The following is an 18,290-nucleotide window of genomic DNA, read 5'->3' on the forward strand; positions in this document are numbered from 1 at the left end:
TATCTCCTGGGTTGAAGTTATGCAATGAAAAGTCTAATGGTCCTGCCTGGACCACAGCTCCTGCCTCATGGAGTTCACGTAGCCTGGTCTGTAATTCCTGTATATAGGAGGCAACAGAAGTATCACCTCCCACCAGTGATGTATAAACTGGGGAAAGAGTTTTAGCTTGGATAGGAGGGTGACCAAAAAGCATTTCATAAGGAGATATATGAAGTTCTCCCCTTGGTCTACTTCGTAGATAGAATAATGCCAATGGTAGAACATCAGGCCATTTCAAATGGGTTTCAGTACATAATTTGCCAATCATACTCTTAAGCTCTTTATTTATACGTTCGACTTGGCCTGAACTTTGTGGATGGTAGGGCGTGTGGAATTTTGGAGTCACTCCCAAGAAAGAGTAGATTTGGGATAAAATCGAATCAGTGAAATGTGTGCCTTTGTCAGAATCGATGCAGGCTGGTGGGCCAAAATGAGGTACTATCTCTTTAAGAAGAATTTTGGCAACAAAAGCAGCTGTGGCTCGGGGGCTGGGAAATGCCTCTACCCACCGAGTGAGCTGATCAACTATAACAAGGCAAAATTTATAATGTCCTGCTTTTGGCATAGTAATATAATCAATTTGTAAGTGCTCAAAAGGTGTATATGCTAGGGGACGCCCTCCATAAGCTTTGGCTTTAAAAGCATACTGATTATAAGACTGACATGTGGAGCAGCCGGAGCAGATTCGAGATGCTGTATTAGTCACACCTGGTGCTATCCAGGTTCTCTTAATAGAGTCTACAATGCCTTGTGTACCAAAATGGCCTTTTCTGTGAACAGAGAGGCATACCTGGTAGTAGAATTTCCGGGGAAGAAGTGGCTTACCTTCCGGAGACACCCAGATGCCATTGATCTGTTTCGCCTTAAATTTCTTTTTCCACTTTTCTACTTCAGAATCGTCATAGGTTAGGTTGGAAGGAATATCCTCAGAAGGTGAAAGGTTAAATATATGTTCAGGAGCTTCTAATGCAGCAAGCTTGGCTGCAGAATCGGCTCGTGCATTTCCCTTTGAAACAGGATCACTATTCCCTGTGTGGGCAGGGTAATGTACAACGGCTAGGGAAGAAGGCAGTTTCAGGGCATCTAAGAGGTCCTTGATAAGGTCCCCATTGGCAATAGCCTTGCCCGAGGATGTTAGAAAGCCTCGTTGACGCCAAATCATACCAATAAAGTGGCATATGCCAAAGCCATATTTCGAGTCAGTAAAAATGGTGGCACTCTTATCTTTGGCTATATTAAAGGCCTGTGTAAGAGCCACAAGTTCAGCAGCCTGTGCACTAAAATGGGAAGGCAGAGAAGCTGCCCAGAGGGTGTCATAATCAGAAACTACAGCAGCTCCAGTAAAACGGGTTCCCTCTCTCATAAATGAGGAACCATCTGTATAGAGAACAAGATCAGGATTTTCTAAAGGTATATCAAAAAGATCGTCACAGGGTTTTTCAGCCATATCAACTAAAGAAGCACAGTCGTGCAACGGTTCCCCTGAGAATGGTAAATTAGGGAGTAGTGTTGCTGGATTAAGAACTGTGCAGCGTTTTAAAGTGATATTCTCATTACCTAACAGGGTTATTTCATACTTAGCCAGCCTTTGATCTGAAAAGGCTTGTGTCCTGTGACGTAGTAAGAGAGCCTCTACTTCGTGAGGGCATTGCACAGTTAGAGGGTTACCTAGGACCAAATCAGAGGCCTTTTCTACTAAAAGGGCTGTGGCCGCCACTGCTCTAAGGCAAGGTGGTGCTCCAGCCGCTACAGGGTCCAGCTGAGTTGAATAGTAGGCTATAGGGCATTGGTTAGGCCCCAGTGACTGAGTCAGAACTCCAGAAGTCACCCCCCTTTGTTCATGCACAAAGAGAGTGAAAGGCTTACTATAATCTGGTAGTCCTAGGGCAGGTGCTGATAACAAGGCCCGTTTTAATTCTTTTATGGCTGAGAGATGCTGGGGATCCAACTGTAAAATGTCTGGAACAGAACTTTTTGTAAGAGCTATGAGAGGTTTAGTAATTTCACCAAAAGAGGGTATCCATTGTCTACAGTACCCAGCTGCTCCCAGAATGGCTCTCAACTGCCTCTTAGTAGTGGGGGCAGAGAGTTGTTGAATGGCCTGGACTCACTTAGAAGAGACAGAGCGAGTTCCAGCAGCCAAAATAAATCCTAAATATTCTACCTGGGGCAAACACCATTGTACCTTTGTCTTGGAAACCTTGTGTCCTCTCTTGTGCAGCTCCAGCAGTAAGTGACGGCTATCTTCCTGACAAATTTCAGCATTAGGAGAGGCCAAAAGTAAGTTATCAACATATTGTACTAGTGTGGAGCCTTTAAAGGTAATAGAGGCCAGATCCTGCTGTAAAATTTGGGAAATTTTGCCACTCTCTGGCTCTTTCCTGAGACTCCCACTACATTCAAAAATCCTACAGGTCTACACCCAGCATCTGGTTTCCTTACTAATACTGATTTAGAGGCTCCTGTGTCTAGCAGACAATCATAATAAGTCTCCCCCCACTTTTAGGGTGACATGTGGTTCTTTAGTCTGGGGAGGTGAATGGACTGGTACAAGGGCATTCAAAAAATCTGGATCTGGGAATATATGGCTTTCATTATCTATGTTCCATTCCTCCCCAAGACCCCGTCAATCCTGTGCCCTCCTCTGAGAGGGACCTTGGTCACCATTATTCTGGTACTGCCTTTCTGTATTCCTCCGAAAAGATCTATTCCTATTTTGATTTCGCCTGTAATTAGAATTAGAATTTCTTCTCCAAGTCCTACATTCTCTCAATTCATGCCCCTCCTTATGACAGTAACAACACACCTTAGTGTCCTTGTTCCGGTGTTCACATGGCTGACAGGAACAACACACCTTAGTGTCCTTGTTCCGGTGTTCACATGGCTGACAGGAACAACACACCTTAGTGTCCTTGTTCCGGTGTTCACATGGCTGACAGGAACAACACACCTTAGTGCCCTTGTTCTGGTGTTCACATGGCTGACTAGGAATCACCGGTGCCAGAATGCTCTGTTTGGGGTGATCTGGACCTGTCTCACGTGAGTCAAAGACATAATTTGCAAGTTCTTTAAGTCTATCAGCTGTTAAGCTCCTCCAATCTGGCCATTGGGTCAGAAAATATTTGCGTACTTCTGGCAGTGAATTACAAATAAACATGTTGAGAATAATATAAGAATCTTTTGAATCAATTGGATCTAATCTGGTGTATTGCCTGGCGGTCTCACAAAGCCTATCGTAAAATCTGCTTGGTCTTTCATTAGCCTCCTGAAATGTGCTCATAAATTTCGTTCAGTTTTCGGGTTTTCTAGAGCATAATTCCATTCCCTTCAGAAGTGTTTCCCTAGCATCCTTTAATCTTTGGAAATCCCTGTCATTATTATAATTCCACTCTGGATCCTTTAGAGGCCATTCCTCATCGGCCTTACCCTTCACAACAAGGGCATTTCCTGCTGAGATAATATCTGTCGTCTCAGTTGGGGACAGTAAAGTTTCCATAAGGCAAGTAACATCAGCCCAAGTGGGTTGATATATATTAAATATAGTCCTTAACTGTGAAACTACACCATTTGGATGTTTCTCAAAACTAGGGAAGATTGTTTTCCATGAGCTCAAGTCAGTTGCTGTAAAGGGGTGATATTTTCTAACCTGAAGTGATACTCCCTTTTTATTAAATTCTATATCTTCCTGCAAGGGAAGTAGTTTCAGCTGATTTGATTCTAAAGACTGGCCAATATCCGTTTCTGTAACTGGTTTACCTCCAGTAGGGGGAGCTATCTTAGCGTCTCCCTCACCACGTGGTGAGGCTGGGTTACCTTCAGCAGAGGGAGCCATCTTAGTGTCTCCCTCACCACGTGGTCTACCTTTAATCTCTTTCCACATTACAACCATGATAATACCCATAATGAGAGTTATAGTCATGTGAACTATCGTGAGTATGGTATTACAATTTATTTCAACTGCAGGCATAAAATTCCTACTAATATTAAACACATTTTCAGTGGAGACAGTTACACTCATACCATTATACCAAAAAGATTTTGCTGTGTGAGTGAGGAGGAGACCTATAACACAATGAAGGAATACCGAGTAAACTAGATGTCTAAGTTTGGACAGTATGGTACCCCAACACGCTCCAATGCAAAAAAAACGAAAAAACCAAAGGGAAAATGACATATTCGATCATATTTTAAACTGGACTGGCTTTTTCCTTTAAAACAAGGCTTTTAGAGGCTTAAAGTCTTTAAGGGAGATTAGACAAAGGGAAAGTCCGGGGGGGGGGGGTGTTATTTGGAAAATCTACCGAATTAGCCGGCTTGTGGCCAAACTAGGGAGGGTGGGAGGGTCCTTAAGGTCCCTTCGGGGTTGCCAAACTGTGAGATTTAAAATTGGATATTAGATCATAAATCTCCCCTACTTAACCTTTCCCTTAATTTATCTCCCAGACTAGTAAATGGAAGAAGCTTTTGGTTTTCTAGATAGACCTTTTTATTTATTTATTGTTATGGTAGTCACAAGGTGATGTTGATTAGAAGGATAGGAAAGTAGAAACACAATACAAATCGTCTTAAGTGGCAAATCCAGTATCTTTGCCAAGAAAACACCAAAATAAAGCACCGGCCCTGGATTCAGGAATACCTGAGTTCAAATCCTACCTCAGACACTTGACACTAGCTGTGTGACCCTGGGTAAGTCACTTAACCCCCATTTCCTGCAAAAAAAAACAAAAACAAAAGAGAACTGTTTCAAGCAGGGTAGTAGGAGGAGAGGTAAGATGGGGGACACAGATAAGGAAGAGAAGAGGAAGTAAAGCCATGTTCCATACCATATGACCTAGATCAAAGGAGGGAACACATCCAGTGCTTTGCAAAGCTTAAAACATTGAAATACTAATTGTTGTCCTTATGTTTCTCTGTGAAACAGTCCAGTAAGCTCAGGGCATAGGACAGTGGACAAGGTGTACTCTCACTATTCCTCCAACCTGTTTCACTAATACAGTGATTTTCTCCTATTAGACTTTTGGTAAGCAACAGTTGCCATTGTACCTTCTGATGATGCTGTGTATGGTACAAATAAATTCAGTACAATTGTGGTTATAATAAAGTATAATTATGGATTATGGTTTTATCAGGCCACTCAGGTCTTTCAGATCTACTATTTGTACCATGCTCTTGCCCGTACTCTTGAGTATGGTCCTTTATTCATTTATTTATGTTTTTGTTTGTTCATTTATTTATTTGTTTGTTTGTTTATTCTCCCATTATTAAATTTTATTTTTAATTTATGAAGTAAAACAAGCATTTCCATAACATAGTACAATAAAAAGATAACACATGAAACTGCAAATCTACTATGCACAACTTACTATTTCTTTCTAATTTACAACAAAATTATCTTGTACATTTTTTTTCTTCCCTCCCCCCCAGCCTAGAAATGGCTACCCTGAGACACAAATAGGTATATGTGTGTAAAATTATTCTATACATACCTTCTATTTATTATTTTTTTCTCTGAATACAGACAGCCTTTCTTCATGTGTCTTTTATATTTAATTTAGGTATTTATAATAGTCAAAATAACTTATTCATTCAAATTTGTTCTTAAAATAATATTGCTGTTACTATATACAATGTTCTCTTGGTTCTGCTCACTTCATTCTTAATAATTTTGTCTGAGGCTTTCCATGGTTTTCTAAAATCATTGAGCTTATCATTTCTTATAGCACATCAAAAACTTATACACAACTTGTTCAGCCATTCCCCAGTTGATGGGAATCCCTGCATTTCCAATTCTTTGCTGCCACAAAGAGAGCTGCTATAAACATTTTAGAACATATAGGTTCTTTTTCTGGGGCACTGTTTCCAGGCTGCAGTATCCCAAGGTTCAGAAGTCCCAGGTGGTATGATTTAAGGAGGATCAGGTTCTTCACTGGCCTGGCCTGTTCCCTGGTCTGTAGATGACCCCAGACCAACTTGCTAATCAACCAGCTTTGTGTGCTGTGGTTGTTGGCTCTGATGAGCCTGTGCTCCTCCCCGACCTGGGCAACTGCTACTCGAGCCTACCTCCTGGTTCTCAGCTGGGGTGAAAAATCCAAGTTCTGCCTCAGCACCAGCATAGACCCCTGTAGTCTCCCCCCTGCCCAGGGCTCAGCCCTCTCACCAGACTGTGAGCTTAGTTCCAGATGACACTGGCGCTTCAGCTGATTCAGAGGCTCTGGGGGGGTCTGCTTCTCTTTGAAGCCTTCCTGGGACTGGATCTGTGTCAGGGTGACTGTGGGGTTGGGCTCGACTCCTGTATCAGCACAGCAGCTCCCTCCTTCTGACCTTCCAAGCCGATCTTGGTTAGAGGATGATTTCAGCACATTCTTCTGTGAGTTTTGCTGCTCCGGGCATTTTCCTATGGCATTATTTGAATGTTTTTTGGAGCGATCATGTCATGAGTTCGAGAGCTCACTGCCTTTCCTCTGCCATCTTGGCCCCGCCCCGGAAGTCTCCCCCCACCCCACGCCCACTTATATTCCTATAGATTTGATAAAGTTCTTTACATGTTTTAGATATGAGACCTTTATGTGAGAAACTCTCTATAAAAATCCCCCCCCCCCCCATTTTCTGCTTTTCTTCTGATTTTGGTTACATTTGTTTTATTTGTATAAAACCTTTTTAATTTAATATAATCAAAATAATCCATTTTATACCTAACTTTGCTTTCTCTCTTTTGTTTAATTCATAAATTGTTTACCTATCCATTAGTCTGCTAAGTAATATATTCTGTGTTCTAATTTTCTTGTATAATCTATATATCTAGGTCATATATCCATTTTGACCTTATCTTGGTAAATGGAGTAAGATATTGGTCTGTGCCCACTTTCTGCCATACTGCTTTCCAGTTTTCCCAACAATTCTTATCAATTAAAGAATACTTATCCCAAAATCTTAAGTTTTTATCATTTGTCTAATAAAAGGTTATTATGTTTATTTGTTGCTGTGAATTGTGTGTCAGCTCTGTTCCATTGAGCTCTACCTTTCTAAAGCCAGATAGTTCTGATACTTAATGCCTTATAATATAGTTTAAGATATGCTAAACTTCTTTACTTTTTTCCCATTTTTTTCTTTGATATTCTTCACTTTTTGTTTTTCCAAATGAATTTTGTTATTATTTTTTCTAATTCAGAAAAAAACATTTTTGGTAATTTGTTTGGGATGGCTTAGAATACAGAAATTAGTTTGGGTAAAATTGTCACTTTTATTGAATAATTAATATCTTCCCAGTTATTTAAATGTGATTTTATTTTTGTTCTGGCATGTGTACTCCCAGGTATTTTATACTTTCTAGAATTATTTTACATGGGCTATTTTTTTTTTTACTATCACTTTTCTTTTTTCTTTTTCTTTTATTTTTTTGCGGGGCAGTGAGGGTTAAGTGACTTACCCAGGGTCACACAGCTAGTAACTGTTGTGTCTGAAACTGGATTTGAACTCAGGTCCTCCTGAATTCAGGGCTGGTGTTTTATCCACTGTGCCACCTAGCTTCCCCCTTTACTATCTTTTCTTATAGAATTTTGGTTTTGACATATAGGAATGCTGATGATTTATGTGAATTTACTTTATATCCTGCTACTTTGCTAAATGATTAATTGTTTCAGCTACCTTTTTAGTTGTGTCTTTGGGATTTTCCAAGTATCTCATCATCTCATCTAATTTCCTATTTTGATTCCTTCTATTTCTTTTTGTTCTCTTGTTACTATTGCTAGGATTTCCAATACAATATTCAATAATGTTGATGACAGTGGGCATCCTTACTGGGAAGGCTTCTAATTTATCAGCATCACTGATAACACTTGCTGATGGTTTTAGATAAATGCTTTTTTATGTGTGTCTTTTAAATACTTTAAAAAAATTAATCATTGTCTGTGTTCTCTTGGATGAGGGATCCTTTGAATACTGATAGAAATAAGTAGTAAGAGTTCATAGTCAAGATCTCTATCATTGGAATAGTTCAGCAATAGCTGAAGGACTCTTTATCAGAGATGTTCTATGGGGATTCATACCTCTCTGGTCCCTTCCATCACTAGTAATCTCTCTTATCTTCCTCATATACTTAATGTATACCCAAATATCATCATCATTAAAAACAAAAAAAATTATTTATTGGACCATACCATGCCCTTTAACCTGTTTCTATCTCTCGTGAGCATGCATGTGTGTGTGTGTGCACGCGCACACACCCCCCCCTGCTTCTTTTCTCAGCCAATTATAAAAGCTATTCACATTCTTACCTTTTAACCTCATCATTCAACAAAAACTGCTTTTTTCAAAGTTAGCAATTAATTCATTTGCCAGATCTAATAGTGTTTTTGTAATCTTTGCATCCTTTTTGACCTCTGTTACATTTGACAGCACCATGTTTTTGTGTATAGTATCCCAGATTTTCATTATACTGCACCCGATTATTTTTCTACCTGTCTTACCTTCTCATTCCCTCTTTTTTGGGTTTATCCATACCCCGTAACTATTTTAGGCCTTTTTTTCTCTGCACTTTGTCCCATGGTGGTTGCATTAGCTCCCATGTGTTTAATTATTGTCTCTATGCTAATGACTCACAGATTTAGGTTAATCCAAATCTCTTCCTTAAGTGCCAGCCTTGCTTCATCAATTTCATATTGGACATTCAAGTGACCTAGAGATACTCACTCATCATGGCCCAAATTTTCCTTTTTCCCAAAATCCATCTTTGTGTTGAACTTTCCTATTTCTGCTGAAGGTACCACTGTTGTTATAGTTTTTTAGGTTTATAACCTTGGTGTTATCCTTAGCTATTTATTGTCTCACCCCTCATATCCAATCAGTTACCAAATCTTATTTCTACCTCCATAATATTTCATCTCCAACCCCTTCTCTTTATTCATAACAATAACCATTTAGAGTCCTTATCTGTTTTCACTTGGATTATTACAAAGGCTTTTACTCAAGTCTCTTCCTACTCCAATATATCTTCCACATGGCTACCAAAATGATTTTCCTTAAGCACAGATCTGATTGTGTCACTCCCCTTATTCAATAAATTCCAGTGGTTCTGCATTGCCTTTAGGATAAAAAAATTAACCCCTCCATTTGGCTTTCAAAGCCCTTTACAACCTGACCTCAGGATGGCAGACATGGGTTCAAAATTCCATGCTTGCTAGCAAATCACTTAAACTTTTGTACCCTGGTTTTTTTATGAGCAAAGTGAAGGAGTCAGATATAGTGACCTCTATGGTCCCCTTCCAGCTGAAATTATGTGTTACTTCCTTTCATACTCTCTACTCAGGCTGACCTTGCTGTTCTTCATCTCCCTATAGCTGTACTATTTGTTGGCCCATGCTTGTAAAGTACTTCCACCTCACCATTCGTGCTACCCTCCATGAGGTCTTTTCTGATCCCTTCAGCTGCTAGTGCCCCCTCCCCCCTGAAAGTTGTATTTATGAATCTATAGATGTGTGTATCATAATTTACCTGTGCACATAGAGAAGCTATCACATGTAAACAACTTAAAAGGACTGGGGTTTTTTGGTTTGTTTTTTATCCCCAGTACTTACTGCAGTGCCTAAAACATCTTAGGTGCTTAATAAATACTCAGTGAGTGATGGATTCAGGTTCTTGGTGCAGCATTTGTTTTAAGTTGAATATAAGTCATTCTAATTAGATCTCTCAATTTCATACACACACGTACACTAACAATCCATAAGCCTTTATTAAGCACTTCCTGTGTATGAGGCATTAAGTACTAGGAATACAGAAAAAGGAGAACAAAAATACTGTCCCGGTTCTCAAGGAGCTCATAGTCTAATTCATAAAATATCCTCTCTAAACAATTTTTATTGGAATCAGCTCTAGTAATAAAATGAGTAATATGTGGTTATTGTTTTTTTTCATCCTCCAGGTGTAGGTATTGTCCTGACTTACTTGTAATCCTTTTATGGGATTGTCAGTTGAATCATCTTTTTAACAGTCATTTAGCAATTGTAACATTAGTGTTTAAAGGGCATCATCATATGTACCTCAGAATAATCTTAGTACTTTGATATCCTCAAATGACCCTTTGGAATTCTTTAAAATAAACATAGTTAGGTTTTACTTTTCCATTGTTGCCTTTGTTCTTCAAGTTTGTTTGTTACATGACCAGAGCTTCAGACTTTATAATTTACCTTGAGCAAGTACAATTTAAAGAAAAGAAATTCTAGTTGAAATCAGCTTCTTCTAGGTTAAAAAAAAAAAAACCTTAAAATTTAAATCATGCTAATAAATTGGTCAAGTGGCATCAAATAGATTTATTTGCTGTAAAATTTCTGGGTTTATAATTTCTCTTTAAAATATGCTAGCTTAAAATCTTGATATTACTCTTGCCCAGAAACCTTCCTCTAAATTCTCATTGCTATTCATAGACTATCATCACTAGTAAAAACAAAAACAAAAAATAGTAGTATATAAATAGCTTTACAAATCCAATCTCAGCTTGAAAAAAAAAAGCAGCTAGAACTCATTAACACCTCTGCATCAGGTTCTTCTGACATGTTTGGAAATTGTGCACCCGTAATATTATATGAAAAGATGTACACAAGATCCACTGATCTTGAATAGCAGAGCTGTTTGCAGGTTGGATTTTCACAGTACATAGTATTACCTTACTAATTCATTGCTGTGAGTAGTAGTAAGTTATGACTGTCCAGGTAGGACACAATTGTTTATTGTTTTAAGAAAAGCAGTTACTTAAGATTTGATTCTTATTGTTGGTAGTTCTGTCATTTTTATTTCTATTGCTTTCTATTCAATTCAACAAATATTAATTTAGTTTCTCATATATGCTTTGCATATATGAAGTACTGGGGGATACAAAGACTTAGAAATGGAATAGTCCCTGCCATCAAGGATGCTACATCCTACTGGATCAATTTAATTTTGGAATATTTCATATCTTTTCCCTTGAGGCCTTCTATTCAATCAACATATATTGAGTAGCTACTCTAGGAACAAAGCACTCTGCCAAGTTCAATGAGGGATTACCAAAACTTGGTTTCAGAGCAGTAAGGGAAAGGTGAGACATATACATAAGTTACTATAAATCAGGCTGCAGTGTTACAAACACTGTTCATAGGAAACAAAGGAACAGAGTGCTATAAGAATTCAGAGCAGAGTGAGCATTCGCTTCTGAAAAGTTCATGGAGAAAGTGACATTTGAGCTAGGCCTCAAAGATTGAATAGATTTTAATGGTCATAACTGGAGTCAGTAGATTCTAGGAGGTGGGCAGATATGAGGCATGTTTGGCAAACAGTCAGCTGTCTACTTTGGCTGGGGGTGAGCCATATGAAGGGGAGTTGTGGGAGATAGAGGATGAGGATATGTAATTTAGGTCTTTGAATACTGTGAGCTCCTCCTTTCCTCTGCTCTACATGCCCAAATCCTTTGTCATAGAAGAAGAGAGCAGAGGAGGTCAGGTTGGGATAAGGTTCCTCCCCACATCAAAAAAGGAGAGAACAGAAGGACAGAAAGAATCACAGATAAGCAGATTCAGTTTTGTTTTGTTTTGTTTTGTTTAGTGAGGCAATTGGGGTTAAGTGACTTGCCCAGGGTCACACAGCTAGTAAGTGTTAAGTGTCTGAGGCCGGATTTGAACTCAGGTACTCCTGACTCCAGGGCCGGTTCTCTATCTACTGCGCCACCTAGCTGCCCCAAGGAGATTCAGTTTTGAAAGTTGCATGTTGAATTTATTATATATTTTAAAAGAGAGGCAAGCTTTATATAGCAGAAATTCAGGATTTCATATATAATATTGTCTTGTTTTACAATGTATGTAAGATGCTTGTTTTATTTGATGTCAATTTCAGAATGAAAAATAAATAGGGAAAACATGAAGTGACCTATTTTCCTCTCCAAGGCCAAACCCTTTACTTATGATTTTGACCTTGTCACCTCTCATCATTTCTGACAGATTGTCCCCATAATTGTCCTGTTTCTAATTTTTAATCTTTCTCCATTTATTGCCTGCTTCCCTGATCCCTGCAAGCATACCCAAGTCTCCTCTGTCCTTTAAAAAAAAACTTTCCTCTTGCCTCCTCAAACTTTCATCCTGTATCTCTCCTCTATTTCATAGCTATCTCAAAAATTCTTAGAGAAAGCTGTCTATAACTCATTGCCTATACTTCCTCTCCTCTTATTCCTCAACAATCCCCCCCCCCCCAAGCAATCTGGGTTCTGACTTCTTTACTCAGCTGACATTACTAATTCTCTTCAAATTTAGGAATCATCCTTTTTTTTTTTTTTTTGATGAGGCAATTGGGGTTGTGGCTTGCTCAAGGTCACACAGCTAGTAAGTGTCAAGTGTCTGAGGCTGGATTTGAACTCGGGTCCTCCTGACTCCAAGGGCCGGTGCTCTATCCACTGCGCCACCTAGCTGCCCCACCAGTCATCTCTTAATAGCCACATCTAATGACCTTTGCTCAGTCCTCATCCTTGTTGACTTTTGGAGCTTTTGACACTCTTGAGCATCTCTTAGATACTCTTCCTCTTTAGGTTTTTTGGCTCTTCTCTTGGTTTTCTTCCTACCCGTCTGGCCACCACTCCATTTCTTGTTCTTTTCTAAATCTTTTTATCTGTCTCCTTCTTACCAGCCATGGTTATCCTCCCAAACTATCATAGACCCTCTTCTTTTATTCTTCTATATTCTCTCGCTTAGTGATCTTATTCACTATGATGGCTTCAGTTATTCTTTTTGCAGATAATTCCAGATCTTTTTTTCCATCTTTTGCCTGCTCAGTTCCTATTATCTCTAAGATTAAATATAAATGTAGTTTGACATTTAAACTGCTTAATAACTTGTTACCTTCCTATGTCTTTCTAGTCTTGCTCTCTTTTATGTATAGTTCTGTCTTAAGTATTTTTTCCAATTACGTGTAAAATTTTTAATTTTCATTTTTCAAAATTTTCAGTTTGAAATTCTCTTTTCTCCCTTTCTCCTTTCCATCTTCATTGAGAAGGCAAGCATTTTGATATAGGTTATACATGTACAGTCATGCAAAACATATTCTAATTAGTTATCTTGTGAAAGAAAATAAATCACCCCCCCCCCAAAAAAAAAGCGCACAAGAAAAATGAAGTATTTAAAATGTGCTTTGATTAACATTCAGACTCCATCAAGTTCTTTCTTTGGAGGCAGATAACATTTTTTATCATGAGTCCTTTGGAATTGTCTTAGATCATTTTGTTGCTGAGAATAACCAAGTCATTCACAGTTGATCATCAAACAATATTGATGTTACTATGTACAATGTTCTCCTGGTTCTTCTCACTTCCCTTTCATCATTTCATGTAAATCTTACCAGGTTTTTTTGAAAGCATCCTGCTCATTATTTCTCCTAACACAGCAGTATTGTCATGATACCACAACTTGTTCTGCCATTCCCCAATTGATGGACATCCCCTCAATCTCCAATTCTTTGTCACTACAAAAAAAGCTGCTATAAATATTTTTGTACATAGAGGTCCTTTTCCCTTTTTTTTAAACCTCTTTGGGACACAGACTTAGTAGTGGTATTGCTGGGCCAAAGAGTATACATGTTTTTATAGCCCTTTGGAACTCCTTCTAAATTGTTGGATCAATTCACAATTCTACCAACAGTGCATTGGGTGTCCCAATTTTACCACATCTCCCCCAACATTTGTCATTTTCCTTTTCTGCCATATTAGCCAATTTGATAGGTGGCTGGTAGTACCTCAGTGTTATTTTAATTTGCATTTCTCTAATCAGTAATTTTGAGCATTTTTTCATATGACTATAGATAGCTTTGATTTCTCTTTCTGAAATTGCCTGTTCATATCCTTTGACCATTTATGAATTGGGGATTGACTTGTATTCTTAAAAATTGAACTCACTTCTCTATTTATTTGAGAAATGAAGAATTTATCAGAGAAACTTGCTGTAAATTCCCGTGCCGCCCCCCCGCCCCAGTTTCTGCTTTCATTTTAATCTTGGCTTCATTGGTTTTGTTTGTGCAAAGCCTTTTAAATTTAATGTAATCAAAATTATTCATTTTATATCTCTAATACTCTCTCGTTTGGTCATCTTCCCTTCTTCATAGATCTGACAGGTAAACCATTCCATACTCCCCTAATTTGCCTATGGTATCATCTTTTATGTCTAAATCATGTATCCATTTTGATGTTATCTTGGTATACATTGTGAGATGTTAGTCTTTATCTAGTTTCTGCCAAGCTAGTTTCCAATTTTCCCAGTTGGATCTTTGGGTTTATCAAACACTAGATTACAATAGTTGTTTACTACTGTGTTGTTGTTCAGTCATTTTCATTGTTTCTGACTCGTGTACCTATTTGGGGTTTTCTTGGCAAAGATACTGAAGATCTTTGCCCTTTCCTTCTCTAGCTCATTTTACAGATGAGGAAACTGAGACGAATAGGGTTAAGTGATTTGCCCAGCGTGATGTAGCTAGGAAGTGTCTGAGGCCAGATTTGAACTCAGGAAGATAAATCTTCCTGACTCCAGACTTGTTTCCTCTCTGCCTCGAGTCACCTAGCTGCTCACTGTGTATTGTGTACCTAATCTATTCCACTGATCCATTACCCTATTTTAGGCCCATACCAAAATGTTTAGCTGATTACAGCTTTATAATGTAGTTTGCCTTCTTTCACATTTTTTTCATTGATTCCTTTTATATTCTTGACATTTTGTTTTTCCAGATGAATTTTTAAATTTTTTTCTAGGTGTTATAAATAATGTTTGGTAGTTTGATTATATGGTACTAAGTAAAATTAATTAAGGTAGATTAACCTTCATATTATAGTTGCTGATCTTCACAATAAAAGACTCCATCCTCTGTCCTCTGCCTTACTGATGGTAGTCCAATATGCCTGGAGTGCTCTCTTTCCTAACGTCTACTTTGTAGAATCCTTAGCTTCCTTTAAGACTCATTTCAAGCACTACTTCCTGATTGTGAAAGGCCTTTTCTTGTTCTCACAACTTCTAATGCCTTCCTCTGTAAGACCACCTTCCATCTCCTCTATATTTATCTTTTCTCTGTGTGTTGTCTCCCCCATTAGAATGTAAATCTCCTTGTGGTTAGGAACTTTTGCTTTGTCTTTGTATCCCAGCACTTAAAATCGGTGTTTGGTGCGTAATAAGCATTTAATAATGCTTGTTGATTGATTGATAAATAGAAACTTACATATATTAAAAAAGTAGAATTTAAACTTATAGGTAATCCTCTGTTCTGTGGTTCTAATTTCTTTTGCACAGGGACTTCAGATACCTGTACAACAGAGAGAAAAGCCCGAAGAATCAGTGTGACCTCCAAAGTACAGTTGGATCCCCTGGATTCCCAGGCTACTACTGCTGATGGTGAATATCTTTGTACAAATTATTATAATGTAGAATTTCATGAAAGTGTTAAGGGGTAAAATTCTAGCTAGTCTGTCTAAAATATCTAATGAGTGGTCGCCAATAAATTATAGCTTTAGCAAGAGTTAGACTTTTAAGCATTTATTAAGGAGAATAAGAATTTGGTAAAGAGAGAGAGAAAGGCCTAGATTCCTATCTATTAAAGGGAGAGCACATTTCTAGCTCCCTTCTCCGCCAGTTGTCCTCAGGAAAGAGCCCCAGAGTCAGCGCCAGTCTCTTCTTCCTCCTCCCACTAGCCCGCGTCACTTCCTGACTCCTGGTCTTGCCCTCAAAGACCTTCCCTTCATGGGCAGAACTCTTCTACAGTAAGTATCCAGCAGGTGGCGTCATTCCAATCGTTACAGTCCCCCTGTTGTTCCTCCAAGAAACAAAATGTTTCCTTGACGGAACAGTAAAAAACAATATAATAACTATTGCTAACTAATAATATGTGAACAACAATATAGAAAAGGAAGAGAGGTAAAGTTTTGTCCAGAGGGGCGTTTTTTTTTTCCTCATGAACCGACGCTTTGACATTAGTCTTTGCAAAGGGAGGGCCTCTGCAGAGAATACATGTTACAGATGGTGTATATTATAAAGAAAGAGAAAAAAACAACAAAAACAACAAATCAAAAACTGTTCATTTAAAGTCTCTGAAGTCTTTTCCTCAGATGTCCTCTAGGTGTAGTCGTGGAATGGAAGTCTTTTCAGGGGTTGATGTGTGGATGCTGGTAATCAGCCAGGAAAATTTCCTACAAAATTGAGCTTAACACAACTTTAAAACAGCTTTGTCAATAATCAATCAACAATGAAAGTTCTCAAAAAATGTCCTAAGGGAATACAGAATCTTAGTTGTTACACATGAAACATATAATAAAACAAAATTGAAACATTCTTTAAAATTATAATCTTACTATAGTCCCCCCTTATGGAGGGTAATTGAGAAGACAATTGCTGCGATATTAATTTTTAAAAATAATTTTTATCTTTGTTTCATCACTTTTTGCATCATCTGCCTAATTATCCTCATGCCATTATGAGAAATTAGAAAATCTAATATAATTGGTAACAGGTGTCAAGGCCAAATTCAACACTGTTATTTATCATGACACCTGAGATAATTATGGGGGTTACCATAAAAGAACAGAGAAATGATGGGATATGAGCATTCCCACACTTGAGCAATATGTACTGCCCATACAGTATGCCAGGCTTAAAATAGGTGGATGGAATATATGTCCATGCCACCGAACATATTGGAAGAAACTGAGTCAGACTTAATCAGATGCATGGGATTGAGATGTCCATGGCATCAGGCATATAGGAGGGAGCATAGAAGCCAGGTGTAGAAGTGAGATGGGTGGGATGAATACTTCCAGCCATCTGTACAATATTGTGGGGAAAAAGAGAATAAAATATTAAACCAAGAGAATCCAACCTCAACATTTGTCAAAAGCCGTTCCCTCGGCCATACCTTGACTTCATGCATGTCTCCCCTCATGTGACAGTTCAGTGTCTGCTCTTGCATGTATTCCTCTTGTGATTGGATGGCATCTTGGCCAACTGGCATCTGATAACTCAGAATAAAGGCAATTAATGTCTTAAATGATAAGTTCCCATAATCCAAGTCTCATATGGATTTAAAAATTGAGGATAATAAATGATTGCAAAAAATGTGAATACATCTTGACTCAAAATATAATATATAATTATGCAACAATTTCAAATAATACCCTTTTTTTTTTACTTAGTATACAATTACTTTTGTGAAAAATCAATCAGAACATACTTAAATACAAGTTAAAGCACAACAGAATCTCAAAGAACTTTTTTTTTTTTGAAAATAGAAAACTTTTACAAATGTTCCCCTCTTTTTTTTTTTTTTTTTGGGAATATGCTTATCAAAAATAATACTTCTAGAATCAATTTACACTTGCCATGGCAACCAATTTGCCAGGGAAATGCTTTAAAGAGTTTGATCAAATAATCAGTTGAGAAAAAATAACAAAAACAAACAACTCAGAATATGGGAGCACAATACTCCTAGAATTAACATTGTATAATAAAATCAAAACCATCTTGCAATGTTTCAAAATTAGATAGACAAATGAATAGAAGAAAATACACATGGAACAATAAAAGACAATGAAATTCAAACTAAGGAAGTCTAAATGAATGTGAACTTAATATTAATAAGAGTATTATAAAATATAAACTTGATCACATGACTATAAAAAGCTTTTACAAATATTCTCCTTGTTTTAGAAACTAAGTATAAAACACAATCTCAAATGCATGAAAATCTCTATGAAAATAAACCCATACCATTAATTTCAAAATGTAGATGTAATAGCATAGAAATCCTATGTAACCTCTGAACTGACATTAATAATCTGAGTGAAGTTAGAACACTTTTGATTCCGATATCTAAAATCCCCAATACTCATATCAATACCTTGCTGCTTACTTCTACATTTCTGTAAAATATATACCCTTCCATGGCAAAAGAGGCAGAGTCTTGAACTATGTTGATGATTGTCATTCTTATTCAGCTTAAGTTTTTCTTCTTTAACCCCTCTATATTGTCTGTCAGTCTTTTCACCATACAAATGCTTTATAAGATTACTAATTAAAGACAAAAGCAGGTTAGCAAAATTATGAACAAAACAAGCATATCTGGAATTTAAAGGGCTTTCTAAGGTTGTCTCAGAAGCACAGCCAGGCTGGGAAAGGGCTGAGCCTGAAGCTGCAAATGTAGTTAGAGAAAGTTGAGCATGCGCATCAGTTCTCTGGACTTCCCAGGCCGGGGAAGCAATGGGCTTGGCCATG

General features: G+C 37.9%; 1 protein-coding gene across 5 annotated transcripts in view; it reads left to right on the forward strand.

Moving 5' to 3' along the window:
• TAB3 (TGF-beta activated kinase 1 (MAP3K7) binding protein 3) overlaps positions 1-18,290 on the forward strand; it is an 89,413-nt gene that overhangs the window by 59,968 nt on the left and 11,155 nt on the right. For all 5 annotated transcript variants that reach the window (XR_006355630.1, XM_043994431.1, XM_043994434.1 and 2 more), the window contains one exon: positions 15,321-15,422. Coding sequence is in view for 4 of the 5 variants with exons in the window: in XM_043994431.1 (XP_043850366.1) it covers positions 15,321-15,422 (102 nt within the window). In the remaining variant the exon portion in view is untranslated. Of the gene's footprint in view, positions 1-15,320; positions 15,423-18,290 lie in introns of those variants that run through there.

Source organism: Dromiciops gliroides, chromosome 3 (assembly GCF_019393635.1).
Source record: "Dromiciops gliroides isolate mDroGli1 chromosome 3, mDroGli1.pri, whole genome shotgun sequence".
Lineage (NCBI taxonomy): Eukaryota > Metazoa > Chordata > Mammalia > Microbiotheria > Microbiotheriidae > Dromiciops > Dromiciops gliroides.